The sequence below is a fragment of the Somniosus microcephalus genome, chromosome 5, assembly GCF_052327205.1.
Source record: "Somniosus microcephalus isolate GS21.2 chromosome 5, FLI_Smic_1.0, whole genome shotgun sequence".
NCBI classification, from domain to species: domain Eukaryota; kingdom Metazoa; phylum Chordata; class Chondrichthyes; order Squaliformes; family Somniosidae; genus Somniosus; species Somniosus microcephalus.
In genome coordinates this window covers 267,090,898-267,110,044 of record NC_140991.1, presented here as the reverse complement: position 1 = coordinate 267,110,044, position 19,147 = coordinate 267,090,898, and the positions used below count along the sequence as shown (strand labels likewise).

General features: G+C 45.4%; 1 protein-coding gene across 1 annotated transcript in view; it reads left to right on the top strand.

Moving 5' to 3' along the window:
* mboat1 (membrane bound O-acyltransferase domain containing 1) overlaps window positions 1-19,147 on the top strand; it is a 185,626-nt gene that overhangs the window by 154,485 nt on the left and 11,994 nt on the right. Inside the window, exon 11 of the mRNA XM_085988926.1 lies at window positions 1,837-1,969. Within this exon, the coding sequence (XP_085845052.1) occupies window positions 1,837-1,969 (133 nt within the window). The remainder of the gene's footprint in view (window positions 1-1,836; window positions 1,970-19,147) is intronic.

The following is a 19,147-nucleotide window of genomic DNA, read 5'->3' as shown; positions in this document are numbered from 1 at the left end:
GATTGCATCAAGCATAGAGTTCAAAAAAACATCTTTATACTTGCTCTTCATGGAGCGTAAAATTCCTTGGTCACAAGGCTGTATTAAAGATGTCACATTAAGGGGAAAGTTAATGCCGAAAACATAACTTTTCACAAGAAGTTCAGGAGGGGGATGTGCGGAGCAGTTGTCCAGGAACAATAAAATTTTGCAGTTTTCTTCCAGTCCAACTTGCCTGCAATGAGCTCGTGTCGCTGGTACGAAGTGGTTATTGAACCAGTGAGAAAATATTCCTCTGGTTACCCATGCTTTCCTGCTCGCATAATAATGCACAGGTAAATTGCATACACCTTTCAAACATCTCGGATGTTGGCTTTTTCCAATCACTACCAACTTTAACTTGTGTGTGCCTGCAGCATTGGCACACCCAAGAACAGTCAACCTGTCCTTAGCATCCTTAAAACCTGGTGCACTCTCATCAGCCGTTGCTAATGTTTTTCTAGGAACGTAGCGCCAGAACAGAGCTGTTTCATCAGCATTGTAATTTGTTCAGGACCGAGGTTTTCATCCGATATTATTTTTGCAAACTCATCTATGTAATTTTCAGCTGCTTCATGATCAACAGAAGCTTTTTCACCACAGATTTTCAGATATCTTATACCATGACGCTTCTTAAATTTATGCAGCCAACCTTCTGAATATTCACACTCAACTTCAATGTTCAGTTCTTCATGGTATATTCTAGCTTGCTTCATGACCATCAAACCAGTCAGTGGCACACGTTCACCTCTGCGTTGTCGAATCCACTCAATCAGCACACGGTCAAGATCTTCATTTTTTGCCCTATGCAATGTTTTCCTAATTTTCATTAGTTTATGGTCATCACTGTCAGTGTAAAATTTCAACAACTTGTCTTTCTGTTTCTTTAAGTCATATACGGTGGTACTTCCCACACCATATTCTTCAGTAAGATGTCGCACAGACACACCACGATCAAGCTTCTGCAATAACTCCACTTTCTGCGATATCGATAATGAGCGATGCTTCCTTCTCTGCTTCTCACTGTTACCCATTGGGGTATCTGCAGCTCTTTTTAGCATTTTCACAAATTGTTAAAAGCCAGCAAATATCTAAGAGAGCTGCAAATATCTAAGAGAGCAGCAAATAGCAGCAAATATCTAAGAGAGCAGCAAATATCACACAGAGCAGCATAACACCTGCGTGGGTCAAGCATCGGCAGCGTCGGGTCATGCTTTGTGCCACTTTCGGCTTTCAGAGGTTTTCTGGTTTCGGATGTGCGGATAAAGGATGGTACACTATCTCTTATCCGAAATTGGGTGAGGTTTGGCGGGGGTGGGGTACGGCGGGGGGGTCGGTGGGGGTCGGGGGTGGGGGTCGGCGGGGGTCGTGGTCGTGCGCATTTCGGTTTTCAGAAGTCATGCTTTGCTCCACTTTCGGCTTTCAGAGGTTTTCTGGTTTCGGATGTGCGGATAAAGGCTGGTACACTTACGCTGAGCGATTTCGGTTTTCAGAAGTACGGAAAAATGCTACACTATCCCTTATCCAGCTAGGCCTGTAAGTCGTGCGCCACTCTGGTCATGTCGTGCGCACGACTTACGCTGACCGAAAAAACCTTCGGTTTTTAGAGGGTTTCGGTTTTCGGAAGTCCGGATAAAGGGTAGTCTACCTGTAGATACTATTTTAGATCAACTTTATTCATGTATTTAAATAACTTTGTCTATTGGCAACCAGAAGACGAAAGGACTGAGCCTATATTAGTGAAGTGTGATTGGAAGTCGTGCAGTGCAAGAGTCTAATTTTCTCACCCTTAACGTTGTCCCTTTCTGTTTTTCTCAGTGTCTGCTACGATCGGGCCCCCTACTTCCCCACAGCGCTAACATTTATCCTTTCAGCCTTGTGGCATGGAGTGTACCCTGGCTATTACTTCACTTTCATGACTGCAATCCTGATCACGCTGACAGCAAGAGCAGTGAGTACCCATAATCCATCTGCACGAAGATTGTAGACCAGCGGGAAGCATCATTTCTTCACTACAGTACCCATTGAATTACAGAAGGGCAGTCACTGATTTGTTTTGTGACTCAAAGTAATTCACTGATGTCTGGTAGGAATAGCTAAGTTAGCCACTTTCATGAACCCATTATTTACAGGTTACAGTTATGTCTCAAAGCATTCCTATTTGTTTAATTAGCCCGGATTCCTGATTCTGATCCCTGTCCAGTGACCCCTGCGTTAGGGATGAGGTGAATCAGCCCAGGTTCCTAATTTAAGGAGGGATATACTTGCATTGGAGGCAGTTCAGAGAAGGTTCACTTGGTTGATTCCTGAGTTGAAGGGGTTGTCTTATGAAGAAAGGTTGAGCAGGTTGGGCCTATACTGATTGGAGTTTAGAAGAATGAGAGGTGATCTTATTGAAACGTTTAAGATTCTGAGGGGGGTTGACAGGGTAGATGCAGAGAGGATGTTTCCCCTCGTGCGGGAATCTAGAACTAGGGGGCACAGTTTCAGAATAAGAGGTCGCCCATTTAAGACGGAACTGAGGAGGAATTTCTTCTGAGGGTCGTGAATCTTTGGAATTCTCTACTCCAGAGAGCTATGAAAGCTGAGTTGTTGAATATATTCAAGGTGGGGATAGACAGATTTTTTAAAAACAAGGGTTATGGGAGCGGGCAGGAAACTGGAGTTGAGGCCAAGATCAAATCAGCCATGATATTGAATGGCGAAGCAGGCTCAAGGGGCCAAATGGCCTATTCCTGCTCCTATTTCTTATGTTCTTAAGAGATTTCAGTTATGATTAAATTGAACAGCATTTGTCTGTTACATCCATTTTGCTGACTTCAGTTATAAATGCTCGGGATTGTCTTTTAACAGAAGTAGTTCCTCTTTAACATCAATGTTTAATTGATCACATAAATCTATGTTTAAGAGGCAAGGCAGCTCTAATTGTACTTGCATACCATTGTTAAATTGGTATTTATCCAGCATGGTCCTCCCTAGGCTATGGTAACATTTTTGAAGTTCTTTTTCTGCAGTCATCTCAACTTACGGCCTCCTTTGTGAACCCTTTATTAAAAATTAAAACTTTTTTTTATTTTGGACAGGTTGCATGGAATAGACGTACTGAAAGGATGTCAGGAGTAGGATTCTTTTCAGCAATCCCACTCCTTAATGAGCAGAATCTTACTGTGTGATAGAAATATAATGGCTGCATTCAGTTGTGACAGGGTTCAGTAACTTGCACTATCATGTGTTGGGTTACAGTAAACAACAACTTGTATTTACATAGCGTCTTTAATGTAGTAAAACGTCCCAGTGCTCTTCACAGGGGCATTATCAGACAAAATGTGACACCGAGCCACATGCAGAGATGTTTGGACAGGTGACCAAAAGGTAGGTTTTAAGGAGCGACTTAAACGAGGAGAGATAGGGAGGCGGAGAGGTTTATTGACCGAATTCCAGAGCTTAACGCCTAGGCAGCTGAAGGCACGGCCGGCAATGGTGGAGCGATGAAAATTGGAGATGCGCAAGAGGCCAGAATCGGAGGAGTGCAGAGATCATGGAAGGTTGTAGGGTTGGAGGAGGTTACAGAGATGGGGAGGGGGCGAGTAAAACTCCAAAGCATGCTTATCTGAAAAACTTCAAAACAAAACAAACTTGCAAAGAATAAAAATCTCTTGTAACTTTTCATAAAGGAGCTACGGAGTACCGAGAGACATTTCTGTCTTAAAAAATCCTGTTCTGCCTAGGTCTGGCCTGGCTGCTGGCTGTCTGCTCAACTCTGGTCACTGATTATACTATTTGACTTCTCCTAATATTCTAGTCAGTCATGTGTTTTGCAGACATGCAGGGCTTCGGCAAAACCTTTAAATTGTTGTGTGGTAGCTGGATGGAATTTCTGATCCTTATTGGGCAATGCAAACTGTTTCTTCCATTCCACAGCAATACATTATATGAATATTCTGTTTCCTGTACATGGCTTCAAATGCTTGACCATGTTGCACACTTTTGTTACATTTCTTCTTTCACTGGACAGTTATATTTTAGGATGCAGTATATGAGAAATTTGAGACATGACATTTGGTAAGTGTAGCATGCTTGGGAGGAAAATGATGACTTTGGACCAATGGTTCCCACAGCTCTCCACCACTGGGGTTTTCCTCGTGTCATTTCTGGGACCGTTGTAGACTAATTGATAGAGATTGATTGCTATGATTAGTCAACAACTCCATTGTCATTGTGCCATGCGACTACTAGGATGGTAGAAGGCAAGCTAAATGGACCTTGGTCTTTTTCGTCTAGCAGTTCTTATGTTCCTTAGCATTGCATTGTGCTTAAGAAATCTCCAAATGCATGCTACTGTGATGCAACACGGAACAGTTGTGGACCTCAGCTACGCCAGCTCTTAAACTTCTCCATAGCCTAGTGGGCTCCAGTATCTGTTAATTAGTAATCCTGCTTGTGCATACTCCCAAGTGTCACTTGCTGTAGTAACGTTGCTTGTCGGTACATCCTTAGTATCAGCTTGAGGGTTAATGAGAATGAATGCAGCAGCTACCTTTGTGTTCTGTACACAGCACCTTAGAACACTAATGATGACTCTATCCAGGTTCATTTGGCATTTGTGATCTCCATATAGACAGGGTTAGTGTTGTGTGCAATCTTCAAAAACAGATTGATTTGTTTGTTTTCATTTGCTAATTAGTTTTTCGTTGCACTAAAGAATGGTCTGTTTCAAGAAAAATATGCTCTGATTCAATTAGGTTAGATGTTAGTGAAAATTAGAGTGAGAGGTGCATTTCATAATGTCAGTGTGTGAAATTCTTTGCAGTCTTTCTATCCTGATCGGTTTGCTGTTGCTCTGTCTGGGTGATTGAGTATTTGAGGTAAAATCGAGCTATCTTTCTTGGCTCATTTAAATTTTTTTTAATGCATTTAATGTTTGTCTTTAACTTTTTGAAACTCTCAGTCTATTTCAAATCTGATGGGTAGAAATTAATACAACCTTCAGTTGGGGGGGTCATGGAGAGGTCAACTGTTGGATGTATAATCTGTGAAGTTAAAGCCCCGTTTCTAGTAGTATCCATGATGCATTCAGGGCTGAAACCTTTTACATCAGGCCGCTCCGATTATGAAAGGCTGCAAAGGTTGGATCCAAAATTTTCCTAATTTACAACAGTGATTACACTTCAAAAAGTACTTTATTGGCTTTAAAGCGCTTTGGGACGTCCGGTGGTCGTGAAAGGTGCTATATAAATGCAAGTCTGTCTTTTCTTTCAAAATTGGCTCAGTGGCAGGAAACAAAGGGTAATGGTCGAAGGGTGTTTTTGTGACTGGAAAGCTGTTTCCAGTGCGGTTCCACAGGGCTCAGTACTAGATCCTTGCTTTTTGAGGTATACATCAATGATTTAGACTTCAATGTAGGGGGGTTGATTAAGAAGTTTGCAGGTGATATAAATGTTGGCCATGTGGTTGATAGGAAGAAAGCTGATGACTGCAGGAAGATATCAATGGACTGGTCAGGTGGGCAGAAAAGTGGCAAATGTAATTCAATCTGAGAAGTGTGAGGCAATGCATTTGAGGAGGGCTAACAAGGCAAGGGAATACACAATAAATGGTAGGATACTGAGAGGTGTAGAGGATCAGAGGGACCTTGGAGTGCATGTCCACAGATCCCTGAAGGTAGCAGGACAGGTAGATAAGATGGTTAAGAAGGCATATGGGATACTTTCCTTTATTAGCCAAGGCATTGAATATAAGAGCAGAGAGGTTATACTTGAACTGTATAAAATACTAGTTAGGCCACAGCCAGAGTACTGCATACAGTTCTGGTCACCACATTACAGGAAAGATGTGATTGCACTCGAGAGGGTACAGAGGAGATTTACGAGGATGTTGCCAGGACTGGAGAATTTTAGCTATGAGGAAAGATTGGATAGGCTAGGTTTGTTTTCTTTGGAACAGAGGAGGCTGAGGGGAGATTTAATTGAGGGGCCTAGATAGAGTGGATAGGAAGAACTTATTTCCCTTAGCAGAGAGGTCAATAACCAGGGGGCACAGATTTGAAGTAATTGGTAGGATTAGAGGGGAGTTGAGAACTTTTTTGATCCAGAGGGTGGTAGGGGTCTGGAACTCACTGCCTGAAAGGGTGGTAGAGGCAGAAACCCTCATTACATTTAAAAAGTACTTGGATTTGCACTTGAAGTGCCGTAACCTACAAGGCTACAGATCAAGAGCTGGAAAGTGGGATTAGGGTGGGTAGCTCTTTTTTTGGCCAGCACAGACATGATTGGCCGAATGGCCTCCTTCCATGCCGTAAATTTTTATGATTCTAAGGGGGAGAAATTGAGTATAGCCCTGTTTGGGGCGCCAGCCTCGCCAGGGCGCTAAAAGTAGCGCCCCGGAAACATTCGCGCCCGCGCACCGAAAATTGAGTGGTAGCGCCCCAAAGGGAAGTGCGGCGCTACTGGAGGCGCCTCACATCCCTCTTGGGGCGCTGCAACTGAATATTGTGGCACGTCGCGCTGTGGTATTGCAGGCCTTCCTCCCCTTCTTAAAGGGGAGGGGCCTTGTGCAGCGCGATCTGGGGCCCAGCTGGGCCCCCAAGGATTGCGAGTGCAGGCAAAAGAGCCTGGCACCGAGGAGAAGTGCCAGGCTCTTGGAACGCAGCCGGCACTCCGTGGGGGGGGGGGGTTCAGGAGGCCGGGGACGGGAGCGCTGGCAGGCAGCCAACAACAAAAATGGCCCCCCTGAACTGGTCGGACATAGCGTCCGGCAGTAAATCAGGGGGCGCTTCCAAATATCGCGGCTGAGGCGTCAGCAGGGCGCTGCGCACACCGATGACATCATTGGTGGCGGCGCAGCGCTAACGGCTAGCGCCACCACTAGCGTCCCGCGGAATTTAGCGGGAGGCATGGACAGTGCCGCACCCGGGCGCCAGTTGGCTTGTGACCCACTTAGCGCCCTCTTAAGGCGCTAACGGGTGGCGCAGCCAACTGAATTTCACCCCCTAAATGTCCCCATTGATGTGAGATGTTAGAATGCTAATGTTGCAGTGTCAGAGGCCACCAATCGTATTTACTCGGGGGGAATTTTAACCCCAAAGAATGGGCGGGTTTGGGTTAAGGTGGTAGAAATCTGAATCCCGACTCCAACCCACCCACTTCCGGTTTTAACAGAGGTGGGACGGGTTGTGGGCAGCCAACACACTCCCAGGAGGTGGGTTGGCACTTTAAATATTATAATTAGACCGCGTGTCTCATTTTGAATTTCCATTTTAAATTTAACTCTGGGCGGCCGGGTTTCCTGGACTTTGGGAAACCTGGCAGCTAAAGGAAGGCGAGGAATGCTGGATCCAGGAGGTAAGTGCCTTTCCACTTACCTGCTAGATCCAGTGTCCCTGCCTCGCCATTCTCCCTGTGATTGGACATTTCCCGACCCTCCCGATCTCCCCCCTCACCCCCCCCCCCCCCCCCGCCGAGGCCTCTGATCTCCCCCATGTGGCCTCCAATCTTCGATTCCCCGCGCCTCCCACCCGCCCGCCACAATCCTGGCCTCCGATCCCTCCCTCTCTCCTCTCTGCTACCCGGCTGCAGCCTGGTGTCGCAGGCCTACCTGCCTGACAGCCAGCCAGCCTCTCAATCTGGCTGGCTGCGGGAGGGGACAGAGAAAAAAAATTGTTAATCAGGCCCTTCTGTTAAATTTGGCAGGGCCTGAGGGAAACCCATTCTCCCGGCTTTCCTGACTGCAATCCAGCCCCAGCCCCCGCCCACTCCCTATCCGCCTCCAAGTTAAAATCCTGCCCAGTATGTCTGTTGTGGATATTTACATTAAAAAAAATTATGTTCATGTGACCTGGACGTCGCTGGCAAGGCCAGCATTTATTGCCCATCCCTAATGGTCTAGACTACAGGTATTTTGATATTCAACCCAGAAGTAGAGTTTGTGCAATCAGTAATGTTGGCATTTCTATGTAATTCTAATTGGTTGTTACAAATTTTAGGCTTGTACTATTTTGTTAGTTTTAGTGTCACAGAATACTCTTTTTATAAGCAGACCCTATATTCCCTACAATCAGTTTAGCTTTACTGTCCAATATCGAATCACATGGTAGTGTGACCTGGGGATCACAGCAGTGTGAACCCCCCTGTTGCGTGTACTGGATATTATAATCTCGCTAGTGTTCCCATGTACTCTGATACCTCTTTTGGCTTATTAAATTTATATGGACTGATTAACGTCCAGTGCGAGGAGAGCAACAGTAAAGCAACAAGCTGGTTTATTTTACACTTAATATATGAACAAACAGAGCACAGTTTTTAGTGAAGTTTAATTTCCGCTCGCGTCCTCTACAGGTCACACAGCCCTTCGCAACTCAACTTCACCTTCAGAACAAACCACAGTCTCTCCCACAAGCACCAGGCACCATGACATCTAAAACCTTCAAAGTGGTCCAATGCCCCATCAGCTTTTTAAAAAAGTTCTGCAGATATTTGTAACAAATTAGTTTCGCAGAGATAAAAATGAAAAGCAGCTTTCCTGGTTGGGTTCCAGCCTCCCGCCTGGCACGGTTACAACTTAGACCCAGCACGTCTTCAGGGTTTGAACAAAACACATCAAGCAAACCCCCAACTTAACACTTCAGATGGTATGGGAACTTTAAAAAAAAATCTCCACACCACACCAGCCCGTCTCATCTAACTTGGAATATTAACACACGGGGGAAATTTGCTGAGCAGCCCCTTTCCTCCTCAACGGCTCTTTCCACCCCTTCTCCGACCCTGACCGGCCAGTTTATTAAATTATAAGCCTTGTAGCGCATTAACAGGCCATCAGCACAAACTCCAGTTGACTTCGAGAAGACAACACTGTTTTCCCCACCCTCAAACTCCAGTTGACTTAGTGACAGTTTTGCCCTCCCTCCCTACAAACTAAACCTAGAGGCTTCCAACCATTGACAGCATCCCTCAAAGGTTTGCGTGTTTATTTTTGGGTGGGGGAAAGGAATTTGATGATCAATAGTTCACAAAGTGGCGGCCCAGCCCAGACAAAATGGCGACCATCACACAAAATGGCGGCCCTGAACCCCTCCCTTTGACCGACTAGAATCTTCCTTCATGTTCCGCCCACCTCCGCCACCCGACCCAATGCCCCGCTGCCGCCTCCCCTACCCTGCCTATCCGTGCCGCAATTCCCAGCCTAATCCCCTACACTGCTTTCCCCCGCACCGCCTCGACCCTCCTTCGTAATGCGGCCTGCAACCAACGCATCTCCGCCTAACCCCTGGAGCCTCCTCGCCGCTACCAGATTAATTAACCCCCCCCTTTCCCATCTCCTCAGCATTCTGCTCACTTTAATATACAGCCTCTTTAATTCGTTTTAGTTAGGCTTTCTTTTATAATTAAAAACCGCTCCCACCACGATAGCCGCCTACCCTGCGCTTGCTGCCGCTCCGTCAGGTTGATGAGGGGAATGCGATTGATGTGGTGTACATGAACTTCCAAAAGGCGTTTGATAAACTGCCACATAATAGGCTTGCCAACAAAGTTGAAGCCCATGGAATAAAAGGGACAGTGGCAGCATGGGTCTGAAATTGGCTAAGTGACAGGAAACAGAGTAGTGGTGAACAGTTGTTTTTTGGACTGGAGGAAAATATACAGTGGTGTTCCCCAGGGGTCGGTACTAGGACCACTGCTTTTTTTGATATATATTGATGACTTAGACTTGGGTGTACAGGGCACAATTTCAAATGGTGGAATGGGCGGATGTGTGGCAGATGAAATTTAACGCAGAAAAGTGCAAAGTGATACATTTTGGTTGGAAGAACGAGCAGAGGCAATATAAACTAAAGGGTACAATTCTAAAGAGGGTGCATGAACAGAGATACCTGGGGGTATATAAGAACATAAGAAATAGGAGCAGGAGTAGGCCAATCGGCCCCTCGAGCCTGCTCTGCCATTCAATAAGATCATGGCTGATCTGATCCTAACCGCCAATCTACTATCACAGAACCATCTCCTGAATCTAACAGAATTAGACACACAAAATAGGAGCAGGATCAGGCTACACGGCCCCTGGGCCCGCTCCGCTACCCACAGGGCCATGTCCGATCCGAACCTAGACTCATGTCCAAATTCCTGCCCGCTCCCCGTAACCCTTAATTCCCTTTACTTCTAGGAAACTGTCTATTTCTGTTTTAAATTTATGTAATGATGTAGCTTCTACAGCTTTTTGGGGCAGCATATTCCATGGACCTACCACCCTCTGACTGAAGTAGTTCCTCCTCATCTCAGTTTTGAAAGAGCAGCCCCTTATTCTAAGACTATGCCCCCTAGTTCTAGTTTCACCCATCATCGGGAACATCCTCCCCGCATCCACCCGATCCAACTCCTTCACAATCTTATATGTTTCAATAAGATCGCCTCTCATTCTTCTGAACTCCAATGAGTAGAGTCCCAATCTACTCAACCTCTCCTCATATGTCCATCCCCTCATCCCCGGGATTAACCGAGTGAACCTTCTTTGTACTGACTCGAGAGCAAGTATGTCTTTTCTTAAGTATGGACACCAAAACTGTATGCAGTATTCCAGGTGCGGTCTCACCAATACCTTGTACAACTGAAGCAATACCTCCCTATTTTTCTATTCTATCCCCCTAGCAATGAAAGCCAACATTCCATTGGCCTTCTTAATCACTTGCTGCACCTGCATACTAACCTTTTGAGTTTCGTGCACCAGGACCCCCAGATCCCTTTTGCTCTACGATTTTTCCTGCCAAAGTGCATAACCTCACACTTTCCAGTATTGTATTCCATCTGCCAAATCTCTGCCCACTTACTTAGCCTGTCTATGTCCCCTTGCAGGTTTTTTATGTCCTCCTCACTCACTACTTTCCCTCCCATCTTAGTATCATCTGCAAACTTTGATATGTTACACTCGGTCCCCTCCTCCAAATCGTTAATATAGATTGTAAAGAGTTGGGGACCCAGCACTGACCCCTGCGGAACACCACTAGTTACTGATTGCCAGTCTGAGAATGAACCATTTATCCCAACTCTCTGCCTTCTGTTAGATAGCCAATCCTCTATCCATGCCAGAATATTACCCCCAATCCTGTGATTTTTTTATCTTAAGCAATAATCTTTTGTGTGGCACCTTGTCAAATGCCTTTTGAAAGTCTAAATATACTACGTCCACTGGTTCCCCTTTATCCACCCTATACGTTACTTCCTCAAAGAACTCCAGCAAATTTGTCAAACATGACTTCCCCTTCATAAAACCATGCTGACTTTGTCCTATTAAATTATGATTATCCAAATGTCCTGTTACTGTCTCCTTAATAATGGACTCCAAAATTTTACCTGCCACAGATGTTAGGCTAACCGGTCTATAGTTTCCAGCCTTCTGTCTACTGCCCTTTTTAAATAAGGGTGTTACATTAGCAGTTTTCCAGTCTGCCGGGACCTTTGCTGAGTCCAGGGAGTTTTGGAAAATTATTACCAATGCATCCACAATCCCTACCGCCACTTCCCTCAAGACCCTAGGATGTAAGCCATCGGGTCCAGGTGATTTATCCGCCTTGAGTCCCATTATTTTACCGAGTACCACCTCCTTAGTGATTTTGATCGTGTTTAGCTCCTCCCCCCCCATAGCCCCCTGTTTGTCCAGTGTTGGGATATTCTTAGTGTCTTCTACTGTAAAGACTGATACAAAATATTCATTCAGTGTTTTTGCCATCTCCATATTTCCCACCATTAATTTCCCGGTCTCATCCTCTAAGGGACCAACATTTACTTTAGCCACCCTTTTTCTTTTTATATAACTGTAAAAACTCTTACTATTTTTAAAAATATTTTTTGCTAATTTACTTTCATAATCTATCTTCCCTTTCTTAATCAATCTTTTTGTTATTTTTTGCTGTCTTTTAAAGTTTTCTCAATCCTCTATCCTCCCACTAGATTTGGCTACCTTATATGCCCTTGTTTTTAGTCGAATACTATCCTTAATTTCTTTACTTAGCCATGGATGGCTGTCTTCTTTTACACCCTTTTCTTCTCAGTGGAATATTTTTTTTTGGAAGTTGTAAAATAACTCCTTAAATGTACACCACTGATCATGTATCGTCTTACCCTTTAATCTATTTTCCCAATCCACTCTACTCAATTCCGCTCTCATACCTTCATAGTCTCCTTTATATATGTGCACAAATTGTTGAAGGTGGCAGGGCAGGTTGAGAAAGCAGTTAAAAAAGCTTACGGGATCCTGGGCTATATAAATAGAGGCATAGGGCTGAATTTTCATTGGGCTGTGGAGTCGGGATTGGAGGCGTGTGGGGGTTTAAAATCCCGAAATCGGGGGTCCCGACCCCATCCCGCCTCCATGCCAGTTTCAAAGGAGGCGGGTACCTGCCCCGCACTGGGACCCGCCTCCCCGAGGCGGGAAGAGGATTAGTGCCAATTAACTGCCTGTTAACGGGCAGTTTTTAGCTTAATCCCTATTTTCATTGTTGAAATGTGGGTTTCCCGACGGCTCCAAACCACGCCAAGTTAGCGAGGCGGGCCGTCGGGATGAAGGGCTTGGAGGGGTCGAGATGTCCGGTGTTCAGGTGAGTGATGGGTACATGAGTGCAGAGGTAAGTGTGTTTGGTCTGTGTAAAGTGTTTAAAGAAGTTCTACTAACCTTTACTTACCTTTACAGCCTTCCTTCCTTCAGGTCTCGGGAGTCCCTCATCTCACCGGCACAGAAAGCAGAATGGCCGCCAGCTGTCACAATCTGCAGCCTCTGCTTTCTGTTCCGGGGAGATCTCTAAATCATCCTGAGAGGAAGGAATTAACCTGGAGTACAGATTGTCAGTGTTTGATAGCTTCAAACAGCTGTCAAATACTGATATTTCATCTGTCAAAAGGTCTTGACAGATGAAAATAATGGACTCCACCTGTTGCCGGGTGGCCCTTAATAGGCCTGCTGAGCCCGCTGAGCGGGCTCAACAAGGTCAATCAAGTCTAAATCGCGTGGATTGGCTAGAACTCTATGGAGGCGGGACTACAACCCCAAAATTTGTAGTCACGCCTCCTACCCAACTCCTCAATGAAAATCCAGCCCATAAGAGTACAAAGGCAAGGAAGTTATGATGAATCTTTATAAAACACTGGTTTGGCCTCAACTGGAGTACTGTGTCCAATTCTGGGCATCGCACTTTAGGAAGAATGTTAAGGCTTTAGAGAGGGTGCAGAATAGATTTACAAGAATGGTTCCAGGGTTGAGAGACTTCAGTTATGCGGATAGACTGGAGAAGCTGGGTTGTTCTCCTTAGAGCAGAGAAGGTTGAGAGGAGATTTGATAGAGGTGTTCAAAATCATGAGGGGTCTAGACAGAGTAGAGAGGGAAACTGTTCCCATTGGCGGAAGGGTTGAGGACACAGATTTAAGGTGATTGGCAGAAGAACCAAAGGCGACATGAGGAAAAACTTTTTTACGCAGCAAATGGTTAGGATCTGGAATGCACTGCCTGAAAGGGTGGCGGAGGCAGATTCAATTGTGGCTTTTAAAAGGGAATTGGATAAGTACTTGAAGGAAAAAAAATTGCAGAGCTACGGGGAAAGGGCGGTGGAGTGGGACTCGCTGAAGTGCTGTTGCAGAGAGCCGGCACGGGCTCGACGGGCCAAATGGCCTCCTCTGCTGTAACCATTCAATGATTCTATAAATCTGATTTATTTTGCTTCTTTTAACACCAAAAATAATGGCCCAGAATTTGCTAGAGAGGGCCATCTTGCTGTTACTTAGACTTTTTTCCTCGCCCTTCAGATCAAACTTTTTTGCGCTGCAGGTGCGAGCTGATAGCGGCATGGCGCGGGCAACGGGGCATCTGGGACCTTGGTAAACGATGGGACCAACAGTATATCTCCTTAACCAATGAGATTGAAGGATTGTGAAAAAAACAGGAAAGACGGAGAAGGAAATAGGATGAATTGGAGTCAAATTAGATACAGAAAGAGAAATGAAGAGAGGGAATAATTGGATTAAGTGAGAGAGAAAAAAGAGATCGTAAGGAAAAAAAGAAATTAAATTTGAGATTTAAAAAATCTCTTAAGAACAATTCATTACCTGCAGGAATGAGACTCCACAGTTTCGATAGTTCCCGTTTTGGGATGAAGAGGTTGAGTGGCATTGCAGGAACATTACCCTTGTCATCAAAAGGGTACTTGCGCTAAGTACAAGTCCGAACTTTCTGCGGCAGGTTTAATTGTTAATTTATGTGTAAATGCAGCAATTTTTTGACACTCACGGGGAGGTTGAAAGTAAGCTGCCATTTTTGCGAGGCTAATGGCGGAGCGGCAAATCGTCTTGCAATTTGTGGTGATTTGCAGCACACGCCGTATCTTTTCCTCGCTACAAATTGCTGGACAGTTTACACATTAATAACGGCTTGCGCATTCAACTCCCCAGCAAATTGTGGCCCAATAAAACACACCATGCTACCCCTGATAATGGGCTAAGTTCACTTTTCAGACTAGCAGATCCCTGAAGCTAGTTGCCCCTAACTTTAGCAAGAGAATTCTCTCCCTCTGCCTGACTGTTTCTCGCTCCCAGGTTCATGCAGATTTTTTTCAAAGTGAGAGAGGAAATACGGAACTTGACTACTGACTCCTCCCTGAGCTCTAGGTATTGGGTGGTAAAGGTACTCTTCAGATCAAAGGTGACATTGTGTCCACTTATGGAAGTGATGGATGACATTGAATCTGAGGTAATATCAGAAGACCTTAATTCTATAACACACATAATGAATTACTTTCTTTGAAGTTCAGTGACCTTTGTTCTGCTGTTCTGTGCCAGCAACACCCCACAAACAGCCATGAAGTGAATGACAAGTGTTCAGATGCATATTAAAGATACAGTGATGCTCTCTGAAGAGAAACAATATTTCTTACCGCACCAGTTTTCAGGATCAGGAAGTATTTGTGCAGAACTTGACCCCATCTTGGGCTCTACCCAGCCTATTTAATCTGGGGGAGATTGCATGCGGTCAGAAGTTGGGGTGGGTTTTATTTTGTAATTCGATTTGCTATTTTCATTGCAGGTTCTGCACTGTGCTCAATGTTAAATTCCATGTGTGATTTATTTGCTTAGTTTCTGTAGTTAAGCCAGCTTTAATGTACAACTTGGTGGTATCTGCATTCTATTTTTAATGTTTTCATTACATTTCGATATCCTTTGTGTCCCACTATTTAGCCACTTTATTACATTTACTGCTTCTGCATTCAAAGAGCTTTGAGTTAAAAAAGAAAACCTCTCAGCAACAGACCTTGCCAAATGACTTCTGAATGCTAAGGTCTATACCCTCTGCCAATCCTGTTGGATTCCCAAAGAACTCTACTAAATTTACGAAGCGTGACTTCTCTTGCATAAGCTTGGAATTATTGTCCAATGCTTTTTGAAGGGATCTTGTCTTGACTCCTGTACCTTTCCAAATGTAGAGGATAATCTGATTTTCTTTTTGAGTTGCCCTCACAAGTTGGCCTGTGAAGACAGAGGGGGTGATTTTCATTCAGAAGTCAGGAAGGAGGCGGGACTACAACTTTCAGGGTTGTAGTCCCGCCTCCATCGAGATGCGGCCAATTCACGTGATTTTAACTTGATTGACCTTGTTGAGCCCGCCCAGCGGGCTCAGCAGGCCAATTAAAGGCCACCCGGCAACAGGTGATGTCACAGACTGAAATTTCATCTGTCAAGACGTTCTGACAGATGAAATATCAGTGTTTCACCGCTGTTTGAAGCTGTCAAACACTGACAGTCTTACTTCTAACATGAGTCCTTCTCCACAGACGCAGTTAGAAATCTCTCCTGCACAGAAAGCTGCAGGCTGTCACTTTTGACAGATCGCAGCCATTCTGCTTTCTGTGCCGGAGATGAGGGACTCCCCGACCCTAAAGGAAGGAAGGCTGAAAAGGTAAGAAAATGTATGTAAAACTTATTTAATTACTTTAGACACACCAAACACACTTACCTTTGCACTCATGCACACATCACACACCTGAACACCGACATCTCGACCCCTCCAAGCCCTTCAACCCGACGGCCTGACTCCTCCAACTTGGCGTGGTTTGGAGCCGTCGGGATTCTCACAGTTCAAGCTTAAAAATAGGGATTAGGCTAAAAACTGCCTGTTAACTACCTGTTAACAGGCAGTTAATTGGCACTAATCTCTTCCCGCCTCGGGTAGGCGGGTCCCAGTGCGGGGCGGGTACCCGCCTCCTTTGAAATTGGCATGGAGGCGGGTTGGGGGCGGGATGGGGTCAGGACCCCCGATTTTGGGAATTTAACCCCCCGCACGCCCTCAATCCCGACTCCACGGCTCAATGAAAATCGAGGCCAGAGTGTTGTTGGTAGTTTCATTCAGTCGCATTTTGAAGGAGCCTGAGATGTTAGTACATTATCCTTTCACCTCGGGGAGTCAAGTTTTAATCCAGACCAGAATAATGTGATGCAGCTTGCCTCTATCAGCTAGCTGTGTAGGTCCTCAATTAAATACATTAGGATACTCATCCCAGTTGGTGGGGTAGCCCCATAGCCCAAAGCATCTGCATTTGGCCATTGTATACCTGACCTTGGAGTGCTTGATGTTGACACTGGTGCCCAAAGTTGGAGAGTTCAATTTTGCTTTTAGTTTCAAAAGTATGATCTCGATGCAGAAGCTTCATTGTAAAGATTGTGTTTCTGAAGCTGAAAATTAAACCCACAGCATTTTGCACAGCCACCATCATTGTTACTGCAGCAAGCTGGCACGACTCACAACGCTGACTGCAATGTGGACGTGGAGGTGGCACTAAACTCTGAATCAAAGTGAATTTACAGGCGTAGCGCTCAGAGAACTCCTAGGCCTCAGAGGGTCATGGCAGTGTGTTCGGTCTGTATTGATAAGGAAGTGGTGTTTGAATCACCTGAAGCACATGGTAAACAAAACCCATTACAGCATTGGGGAAAAAAGAAGCTGATAAGATAACAGAAAGGGCAGACTGTTAAGGTAGGATATTTCATCCACTTAAGATTTCAGTGTTTTTTTAATGATAGAAACTGCTATTAGTGAGTGTAGCCTTAAGATATTAGTTGGTATATGTAGTGTATGTAACTGTTCTACCTTTAAGAGAACTATTGTATGTAACCGTCCACCTTTAAGAGAACTATTTTAGGTGTGGCACTACTTTATCCTGGCTGCTGTATACTGTAATACCGACGGTGACCACACCGGTATATAAGTGCTGTGGCAGAATTTATTGGGCAGATTCGCCCTGACCTTCGAATAGTAAAGTCCTGTTAAAGTTACTCTTGTAGTCTGTGTATTACTTCGCTATACAACCCACAGACTTTACAGTATAAAAACTAGAGTTTTCAACTCAGGCTGGAGGTATTCCTTTAGATTGATCACGTGATGCCTGCAAATGTTATTGCATTTACTTTATGAAGGTAGGGTCCCCTGTAGTTGAGTATCTTTGCTCGTGGTTTCGTGCCTGTAGCTGCTGTGTGAGAAGTTCCGAAAGCCAGGAGGCCACCCGTGAGCAGATGAAGAGGGGAATCTGAGGGCGGAGAAGAAGAGAAACCGAAGGTTGGGGAGGGATTCTCAGGAGAAACCAGAGCTGGGAGGAACTTTGAAACCACCAGTAACTAATAGTAACTCATGACATTGCACCAATAACAGTAATACTAGTAATATTCAAGATTCCTCTAATAACCAACAGTAATACAATAATTCACGGATAGTCTATATGTAACTGGTAGGAATAGGTATAATGCCTATACCTAGGTGCAGTCAGGCTTCTCAGTAGATGCCACTTTTAACAGGCCCCATCTCTCTCTTTAATCTCTTTGGACTCTGGTTCAATGTGAAGGTGACAACTCTGAACTGGGAGCTTCAGTCACAGCCAATCTGTACGTGGACATCACATGTCAAAACCTGGCAGCACAGACTAACCTGAACCAAACCAGCAGATCGCATATAGGGCAGTGGGCTCAGTGTTTGGGACACTTCTCAAGGGCATGTTGTCCTAAACTCAGCTCAGAACCAACATTCCTAAATCACTCAATAAAGGAGAGTTTTCATCGAATGATCATAATCATAATCATCATAATCAACTTTATTGTAATTGTTAGTGCACAAGTGCAGTACAACGAAATGTAGGCTTGCGGCTCCTGAGAGTGTACTGAAGAGGCCATTTGCCCCCCACCCCCCTGGTGCTGGTCTTCCTTCCTGTAACCCAATTACCCCCCACCACCGCCGTATCCGTTTATATTGCTCCTTTTCAAATATTTATTTCCTTTCAAACGATGTTATAGTCTCTGCCTCAATAGCTACTTATGGTAAAGCATTCCATGGTCTACTAGTCCACAGTGCAAAAACCTTCCTTCCCTCTTCCCCCTTGGTTCTTCCAGTGGGAATCCTCGGTCTCCGTCCTCTTGTTCCCCATTTGCCTGCCAGTGGAAACATGTTTTCACTATTTACCCACTGTAGTGTTCCCAGGTTTCACTCATCCCTTCACTAGCTGCTCCTCTCTCGGTACTGCTCCCACTCACCATGTTGCTGCTGATCCCAACTCTGCAGGAAATGCTAGGCACCACACCCACCCCGTTCCCCAATCTCCCTCTCTGCCCCCACCTAATCCCCAATCTCCCTCCCCCCTGTCTCCTCTTCCCACTGCTCCCCCCCACCTCCATGTCCTTGGTCACCCACTCTTCCAACCCAGCCCCGTACCTCTTTCTGCTCCATCTCTCTCGCCAACCCCCACCCCCCCCCAAAATTCTCTGCTGTTTCTGCACCAGCCACTCCTGTTTCCGGTCCCCCCCTCCTAAGCGGGGGGCCGTCTCTCTGCAGGTGGGGGGTGACGTCATCAAGCCGGAGGCTTCTCAGCAGCAGCAGCCAGGGATGTCACGGAGCATGTGAGCGGGGTGGGGGGGTGGCGGCAGGTGGTAGGGGGCGGCCCTATTGAAGCGAGAAATTTAAAGGGCCAAGTTCTCCCGGCCTGCCAGCAGCAGTGCCTGGGAGAGTCATGTCCCACCCCCGGAGACTCCTGGGCAATCCGGGAAGGTTGCCAACATTAGTAACAACAAAATGCTGGAAATACATAGCAAGTTAGCCAGCTTCTGTACAGAGAAAAAAATGA